Source organism: Pongo abelii, chromosome 1 (genome assembly GCF_028885655.2).
Source record: "Pongo abelii isolate AG06213 chromosome 1, NHGRI_mPonAbe1-v2.0_pri, whole genome shotgun sequence".
In the NCBI taxonomy this organism is placed as follows: Eukaryota; Metazoa; Chordata; class Mammalia; order Primates; family Hominidae; genus Pongo; species Pongo abelii.
The window spans coordinates 121,282,130-121,291,313 of NC_071985.2; the positions used below are offsets into that span (position 1 = coordinate 121,282,130).

The 9,184-nt window shown below is 44.7% G+C and overlaps 1 protein-coding gene across 2 annotated transcripts; it reads left to right on the forward strand.

The window, feature by feature from the left end:
* The first annotated feature begins 47 nt into the window (after window positions 1-47).
* WDR77 (WD repeat domain 77) lies at window positions 48-9,099 on the forward strand. 2 transcript variants are annotated; one of them, XM_024249574.2, is made up of 11 exons: window positions 48-337; window positions 589-774; window positions 1,824-1,965; window positions 2,256-2,305; window positions 5,263-5,333; window positions 5,466-5,520; window positions 5,992-6,063; window positions 6,605-6,713; window positions 7,273-7,341; window positions 7,976-8,051; window positions 8,107-8,169. In XM_024249574.2, exons 1-11 carry the CDS (start codon window positions 223-225, stop codon window positions 8,167-8,169), a joined length of 1,008 nt encoding a protein of 335 aa, XP_024105342.1. In that variant the 5' UTR covers window positions 48-222.
* Window positions 9,100-9,184: the final 85 nt, after the last annotated feature.

Genomic DNA, 9,184 nt, shown 5'->3' on the forward strand with positions numbered 1-9,184 from the left:
AATTATCGCGAGAAGAGGCAAGTAACGCTGAGAACCTATTGCAGGAGGGCGACAGCCGGAAAGCAGGATGGAGCCATAGAAGCAATTCTCGCGAGAAGTAGAGTTGCCGTAGCCTCGGGAGAGGGGCGGAGGCTCAGAGGCGCACCACGTGGGGTGTGCTGACGGATCTGTGTCTCCGGCCGGCGTCCCGTTTGAGTCTAGGTTGGAGTTGGAACCGTGGAGATGCGGAAGGAAACCCCACCCCCTCTAGTGCCCCCGGCGGCCCGGGAGTGGAATCTTCCCCCTAATGCGCCCGCCTGCATGGAACGGCAGTTGGAGGCTGCGCGGTACCGGTCCGGTGAGCCGAGATCCCGGGCCTGGGAGCTCCCTTACCCCGGCCCAGGGCGCCCTTCCCCGGAGACTGACCCTCCCAGCCCATCCCCGCCCTGCATGTTATCCTGACCCCTGGGTCGCGTCACCGAGCTGCCCCCAGCCCTGCCCCGCGTTCCTGAGCTCAGATCCAGACCCGGCCCGAACACTGTTCTGTGCGGTCTCCATGGAGGCGAGCCCTTCTACCCTTCACGCGCTGACAGCTTGTACCCCCCGTAGATGGGGCGCTTCTCCTTGGGGCCTCCAGCCTGAGTGGCCGCTGCTGGGCCGGCTCCCTCTGGCTTTTTAAGGACCCCTGTGCCGCCCCCAACGAAGGCTTCTGCTCCGCCGGAGTCCAAACGGAGGCTGGAGTGGCTGATCTCACTTGGGTTGGGGAGAGAGGTATTCTAGTAGCCTCCGATTCAGGTGAGTCACTTTCCCCTCATCCACCCCCCCACCCCCAGGTTGAACGGTAGAATGGAGGCTTGGGGTACGGGTAGGGTTGAGCTCAATATCTAATGTCCTATACTCGTTGCTTGGAGGAGCCTGAGAGTGTTGGCCCCGAATGCAAACTCTTGTGTAGATGGGAAATACCTTTTCTAAAATTCTAAATTGTCTGGTGAGATTTCCTAGAAAAATCCGTAACAAAATTAAGCAACGGATTGGAACCATTTTTCTTCTGTGTAACCTGCCCGTTAACCCCCGCAGCCCAGACCAAGCATAATCTTGATTTTAAGATGACACTGAAGCCAATCTGTGCTACATGTCTCTTCCCATTTCTTACCACTTTCTTGTCTTCATTCTGCTTTCTTTGTGTTGATTGTTAGGCTTAGCGATGCAGGCTTTGGCATTTTTTTTTTTTTTTAAATCAGAATTTGGAAGTTGGCCGTCATTGCATGGAAGTTTAAAAGTCCCACTTTTTGGTAGATTTAACCTCACTGACAGTTGAGCTTGAACACTACATAATCAAGACAACTTTTGGCAGATTCTCTATACTTAACCAGTCACTGTGCAAGACGTTCAATTATTCAACATATTTTTAAAGACTCTGCAAGACATTTATTCAACTAGTTCAGCAAATACTTACTAGTGTCCAAATAATGGGGAAGTGTTAACATCACTGGATAGTGTGCTGCTTAAACAGTTGTGGAAACTTCATCCTTGTCCCCTTGTAGCTCATTTTCCATTATTCTCTCACTAAAAGCAGATAATGAATTTTACAGACTGTTCCATGTTTGTCTTTTTCTAGAAGCTTTCTGCACCTACTTGTCTGGGCTGTCATTAGGAACACAGTAACGCAGAATAAAGTCAAAGGCTCAAAAATTAGCTAGACTCTCCAATGATGTGGACTTTGCTTTTACAGGAATAGCTAACTTACTTTGTTAATTTAGTGACAATGGCTCTTTGAATCCTAGAAGTGAATTACTGCCTTGGTGTAATCCAAGCTCATGTTTTCCTTACCCTACCCCCAACAGGTGCTGTTGAATTGTGGGAACTAGATGAGAATGAGACACTTATTGTCAGCAAGTTCTGCAAGTATGAGCATGATGACATTGTGTCTACAGTCAGTGTCTTGAGCTCTGGCACACAAGCTGTCAGTGGTAGCAAAGACATCTGGTGGGTCTCTGTTCTCATTGCTCCTGTCTCTAAGCCTCCTGTGGGTGCCTTTCCTATCCTGTTAACCTCATTAGGTAACATTTTGGGCTTATTCTAAGAATCCAGTGACTTATTTTAGCATGTCTATAAGGTTTCCTTAGGGATTTTGCAGTCCATCGTAAGTAGACCATAGCAGCAGTCCAAGAGGCAAAGACTTGGGGAATGTTGATTACAGGAAGTTCTTGTTTGAACACGTTTTTATGTTGATAGTGTAGGTCAAGATTAAATGTCTGTGTGCTTTTGCTTCTTAGCATCAAGGTTTGGGACCTTGCTCAGCAGGTGGTACTGAATTCATACCGAGGTGAGTATTCTTTCATTTTTAGCCCTGGTGTTAGCTGTTGTGTTTTTGGACTTTTTGAACTTTGCTTTGATGTTAGGAGCAGCAATTCCATGTTCTGATAGTTTTCTTGTAAAACAATAGTCAGGCTCCAGTATCTACCCCTTGTCCTTTTCTCAATTTCCTTGTTTCTTTCTTTTTTTTTTTTAATTCGGCTAGTCAAGTGCAGAAGTGAAAAGGGAGGAAAGAATAGAACAAGGAGTTTAATCTGTAACTGACTGAACAATCAAGATAACTCGCTACCTTCAGACCAGCCAGTTTCACTGTTTCTATTGATGGCCTCACCACCTTGGCAACACAGGGCTCAGACTCTCGGTCCTTTTCCACCCCTTCTGTTTTCCCACCATCGGTTGGCCACTAAGTTCTTTTTAGTCTTTTCCACTGGTCAGTCACCTTCCTGTCCATTTCTATGCCCGTATTCGCTTTCAGGCTTTACCTTACACAGGCAGTGGCACTCATCTCTCCACCAGCAATCTAGCTCTTTTGGTCTTTTATTAGTTTCTTGTGGCCTGTGGATTAAAATCCCATTTTCTTGTCATGGCATTGAAGCCCTTTTACTCCATTTCCTCTCTTCAAGCTTACTAGATCCTTGACATTCTTGAGGGATAAATCTTGAGACTTTTAAATCTTGAACTTTTGAGTATTTACCTTCATAAAATGTCTGTTTTCTGGTGAGAACCATTACTTTTTTAATGCCCCTCTTTCTGCTCACTTTCATTAACAGCACTAGTAGTTGACTTTATCTTGGGAGCCATTCTTTGTGAAGATAATGTCTAGAGCCTTAATGTGTACATGGTTCCAAGATTTAGATGCTGGGGGATCCCTGTGGTTCTCTCAGTGGCTAAGTGCCTTTCCCTGCCATTTCTAACTTCAAAGTACATGATTAAGTTATAGGCCAGAGAAATCACAGACTCATATCCAAGGTCCAGTATTCTGGACCTTCAGGGTCACTTGCAAATAGTTTTACAGTAATGTTGAATGCCCAGCTGTGCTCAGTGGCTCACGCCTGTAATCCCAGCACTTTGGGAGGCTGAGGCGGGCGGATCATATGAAGCCTAGGAGTCAGAGACTAGTCTGGCCAACATGCCGAAACCTTGACTCTACTAAAAAGTACAAAAATTAGCCAGGCGTAGTGTTGCACATCTGTAATCCCAGCTACTTGGGAGGCTGAGGCCCGAGAATCGCTTGAACCCTGGAGGCAGAGGTTGCAGTGAGTTGAGATCACGCCACTGCACTCCAGCCTGGGCGACAGAGTGAAACTGTCTCAGGGAAAAAAAAAAGTCAATGCCCTAGGTCTATTATATTTGCTTTTTATTTCTTAGACATATGATGTGCTTTCCTGGTTAATGCTAACTCTTTTTCAGCATTTCTGCCATGCAGCCTTTTTGTTAGTTCTTTGTGTTTGTTTCTTATTCCCCCTGCTGAATTCCAAATCCTTTATTATTTTTCAATTTTTTGTAGAGACAGAGTCTTGCTATGTTGCCCAGGCTGGTCTCAAATTCCTGGGCTCAAGTGATCTCCTGCCTTGGCCTCCCAAAGTGCTGAGAGATACAGGCATGAGCCACTGCACCCTGCCCCAAAACCTTTGAGGGTAGAGGAAGCATGTATTCATCTTCTGTACACCACCATGGTGCTTGTCCCACAGCTTTGCTTTTTTCAAGTGAGCAATAAATTCCTTTTCTTACTTCTTATCCTGTTGGCTTTCTATGAATTCTAGGGCTAGGAAAGAACTATGGAAACTGGTTTAATTCCATCCTTCTGCCTCAGGGAAGGGCCACATTCAGACTACCTGGGAAAGTCTGGTAAAATGACTGTAGAAAAGGTTTCCACAGCTTCTAATTAACATGTAGCAGTGACTTTAAAGTTTTTTACATGTAGACCTCCTAAAACAATTTTGAAAATCTGTGCCCCCTCATACATTTTTAAATTGATACCTAAAAAGACTTACTTAAGTAGTTGCAGAGAAGGTAATTTCTGGCATATAATTTATTGTATACTTATTTCAAGCATATATTTGTCAAAATTTTAGATTCGCAGATTAACCCTACTTAGTTTGTACGAATGTCTACCAAATAGCCTAACTGGCAAAAGCCAATCTGCATTGTAAAGCCAGTGGACCAAGTTAGACTAAATTTTCTGTCAGAAAAAGTCTGACTTTGTTTTTAAATTCAGATAAAGTTGTTCAATATGTCCTTATCACAATGATCTATCACATTTTTTAGTTCTCATTATTAGACAGAAACAGAGTTAAGTCACAGAGCCATACTTGTGTTTGTGGTGTGACTGAAACAACATCAGCCCCCTTCATTGAATTTTACCTAGATGCTCTTTCATTTTGCTCTTTGGTTCTTACGGAAAAGCCCCTTTTGTCCCTTAGTTTAGAACGCTTATATTTTTATACCCCTGAGCATTGTACTGTGGAAAGATCTGGGATGAATGACAGGTATGTGTTCTTTCTATAAAGTGGGAGAAGGGTGATTGAAAACAGAGGCAGTTCAATTTTAAGAAAGAGAACATTAGAGAAATTGGCTCTCTTAATACTATTAGCACCCAGAACTCCCTCAAAAGTTTTTGTATACTACTTGGAGGTGTGTGTACTCCAGTATGAAGACTGCTATTCTAGAATTATTTAGCCCTCACATCTAGGATGCCTTAACTGGAAATTCCTTTGTTCTTCTTACTAAGCCCCTAATTTCTCATTCATTGTCTTCACTAATATATTTTTTTTTACAAGGCTTTTTAGATTTTATAAGTCTATAAACTTCTCTTAGCTTTTGTCTAATCCATAATCTCCCACAAAACTTGTTAAATTGCATCATGAGACCAGCCCTCCCTCCCTCCTGCCCCTTAATTATTCCTGGGCTGGCCCTCTTGTAATGCTTCAGCTTATTTTCTATCATATTACCCTTTCTCCTTTATAGCTCATGCTGCTCAGGTCACTTGTGTTGCTGCCTCTCCTCACAAGGACTCTGTGTTTCTTTCATGCAGTGAGGTAAGAGATAGCTCCTTCTTCCCTGGACACACTCCAGCCGTCCATAGGCCAAAGTCTCTAGTGTGGAGACTTTCTGGCCTGCAGCTGCTCCTTTGGATTGTGAAATCCTTTTTCTGTTCCGCCTTCCTCTAGGACAATAGAATTTTACTCTGGGATACCCGCTGTCCCAAGCCAGCATCACAGATTGGTGAGTCTGAGATTCATTGGTGGGAGAACAGTACTTGAAACCCTGATAGAAGAGACTGTCTTTGGCCAGTGTCAAAGCATAGTTGCTAGATGCCCAGTGTAGTTACTGTGACATGAGTGACATAATCTCCTTCTTTTCCAGTGAGGCTCTACTAACCCCATTCTGTGCAATGAATACCAAGAGGAAGGGCCAGTTCCTGGGTGGGTGATTTACTTTGTTAGATGGGAGGACAAAGGGGCCAGAATTGTTATCGTCAAGATTTGTGCCTGAAATTTGCCTGTGACTCGTGTCCAGAAAGGGCAGGAGGCTGGTGGATAAATGGTTATGAGGCTCAAGGATGAGGACACTGCTGCCTTAGCAGGGTTTGGGAAATCAAACAAAGGTGCTCCCAGGATTTAGAGTGTTATCATTTGAGAAACTGCTTCTTCTGTACTCTGAGTTTTGGTCCAGACCCTCGTCTCTCCTTTGCAGGGTGCAGTGCGCCTGGCTACCTTCCTACCTCGCTGGCTTGGCATCCTCAGCAAAGTGAAGTCTTTGTCTTTGGTAAGGCAGCATGTCAGACTTCATATTGACTCTGGGAAAGGGGAGGAGGAAAGAGAAAGAGCTGACTCCACAACACACAAGGCCCTTGTTGCTCAGTCTTAGCCCACATGTATTGAGGGTGGGGAGGTGGGGTGATGCCAACGTAGTTTTAGTGTAGTTTTGGAGAACATGATTATTTTCCCAGTGGATTTGATTTTTGATTGATTGATCCAGCTTCTGTATTCTGGACATGGCTATAAGTCAGTGAGCCACAAAGCAAGTGGATTGCTATATAGTGAATTCTGTTCTACTGTGGATAGGTGTAGAGCTATCGTGGTCATGAGGCTGTGTATATGGTGACATAGTTTGTGGTTAAAATAACTGCTTCATTCATTAACTTAATTTTCATAATGATCCAGTGACTTACTATTCCTACTTTGCAAAAGAGAAAACTGATTGCTCAGAATGATTAACTTTTACAAGCTTGAGGAAATAGTATTCAAATCTTTGGCACCAAAGTCCATGCTCTTAATCACTATGACATGTTCCTTCTCTTCTACAGGTGATGAGAATGGGACAGTCTCCCTTGTGGACACCAAGAGTACAAGCTGTGTCCTGAGCTCAGCTGTACACTCCCAGTGTGTCACTGGGCTGGTGTTCTCCCCACACAGGTACTGTTCTTTGTCATCAGGGGCCTGATGGGTATAAATGGGAACAGTGAGGGTGTGTGTTTATGTTTTCAAAGTGTTAGCTGATGAAGTAGTTCCTTAAAGCAGACAGTGTTCTAGCTGAGGTTTCGGAACATCAAAGATCTCTTAGGTGTGAAGTGGAATCCTTTGAGAATCAAAGGATTTTTCAGATTAGATGGTTTCTGTCTGAAATGGCTAAAATGTGATTTCATTCCTGCCCAACACCCAAAATGGTTAATATTGTGGGCTTCTAGGACTGTAAGATTGGAAAAGCCTGTGTTTCTGGGTTATTGCTGAAGCTATAGAGAGGGACCAGATGGGATGGTTAGTTGCCAGGATGGTTGTCAACCCTAACTTTGCTTCATTTCCCTCATCTTTACTTGAAACTTTTAGTGTGGACTTGTAGTAGCCAGATTAGCCAAAAGTGGGAATCAGGCTGCCTTTCCTGGGTCACTTTACAGTGGCGGCGGGGCCGGCCCAGTTAAGGTTTTATCTTGGGATCCAGGCTTGACCTTTCACAACCCTCTCCTCCATCTGATAGTGTTCCCTTCCTGGCCTCTCTCAGTGAAGACTGCTCACTTGCTGTGCTGGACTCAAGCCTTTCTGAGTTGTAAGTGTGAAGTGGAATCCTTTGGGAATCAGGGAAGGGGAGCAGTGGGTGGGCGAGTCATTTTCCTCTTCAGAAAAGTGTGTTGTGCTTTTGGAGAACAGATTCTCCATCTGTAGCCGAAGGGACTTGGTAATGGAAGCAGGCTGGCTGTTGACCCTCTGTGTTCCTGGGGCACATTCACAACCCCAAGGACAAGCCGTGTCCTTGGTAGAAGGGGGTGGTAGGTGGAATTTTTAAGTCTAGCCCTCCAGCGCTCTCCCACAAGGGGGTGGCAGTCTACCCTTTCACATAAAGAACTGCGTATGAAATGCAGCCTGCTACAGGGTAAAAGGCAGCACCTGGAAGACCTGAATTGTACTTCCCTCCTTGCTGTGATTTGCTGCCTGTTACTGCCCCTCATCACTGTCTTGTTCTATCCAGCATTTCTTCATCTATGAAAATAGAGGACTGGATTGGATGACTGATAACATCCACTGTGGATAGCTACACTGCTATCCTGGCGATGAGGCCATACAGTTGGTGAAATGTGTGTAACACACCCAAAAAATGTGCCCCAGATGTGTTAGGTTCTCTTTTTTCTCCAGGTCTGCTTTTCTTGTCTCTACTCTGCCCCGACTTTTTTTCTTTCTTCTAGGTTTAGAAGCCAAGCCCACAGAGACTTTGTGAGAGATGCGACTTGGTCCCCGCTCAATCACTCCCTGCTTACCACAGTGGGCTGGGACCATCAGGTCGTCCACCACATTGTGCCCACAGAACCTCTCCCAGCCCCTGGACCTGCGAGTGTTACTGAGTAGATTGGATTTAAGACAAAAAGCAAGTCCCCCATGAGTGTCCACTTCTTTGCCCTGCCCTCTCAGCTTATGAGACAACACAGGAGCCTTCTATAGTGTGTTGATACGCTAGATCTGTGCCGTTAATAGGCATCGTCTCTCAGCCTAAGGGAGGCTGGATTCTGGGTTCCTGTAGTCACAGGGAGGAAAAGCTTTCTTAAAAATGGACATGTATGTGCGTGTGAGTGTGTGTGTAGATCTATAGTTTTTGGTAGTGGCAGGAATAAAAAAAATCCATCCTACATCTTCCCTAAGCACTGCCTCTCTCTCACCCCCCAAAACAAGTTGACGAAAGGGTTTTATGTAGCTGTCTATGAGGAATTGGCCATGTCTGGGTGGGTTATGGGATGTGGGCATCCCTGGGTTCTTGGAAGCAGCTCTTATGCTACTCATAGAGATGGGATTGACTTTATTTTTTTATAGTGCTTAATTCACCATTATGAGAAATGCTTCCAGTCACAAAAATGCAGCCCAGCTCACTTTGAGGAAGAAGCAGGACTTGGTACGGTTTTACACAACTCCTTACCATTAAACTGAGTCAGAAATCCATTTTCTGGCTGAATAAAAAGTTTGGCTTGCCTGTGTAATGCCCACTCCCTTCCCCCCGGCTCCCTAGTGATGGGACATATATGAGAGAGAAGTGTTTTTCTATCAGAGACGCCATAGGGGAAAGTTTGGGGATGAAGGAGAGCTTCAAGATGTTTCAATTAAGTTAGAAAACTGACACAGACTGTTGAGAAATCTTTGCCACTTTTCCCACCCCAAAACAGCCTGGGGCCTGACATCTTCTGCCCTGGGCCCCTTTCTCTTAATGTGGAAAGTCTGAATGCAGTATTTATAGACTTCTTAGGTTTTAAAATCCAGTATCAAGAAGAAAATCAGAAATACTGGTTGGTGAAATAAAGAGTTTAGGCATTGTTGGCCTGTCTTTTTTTGAAGCATGTGTGTTATGTGTAGTTAGACATATTTCACCTATGTGAGTCATCATGGTGTTGGTCTTGTAGCCCATTATT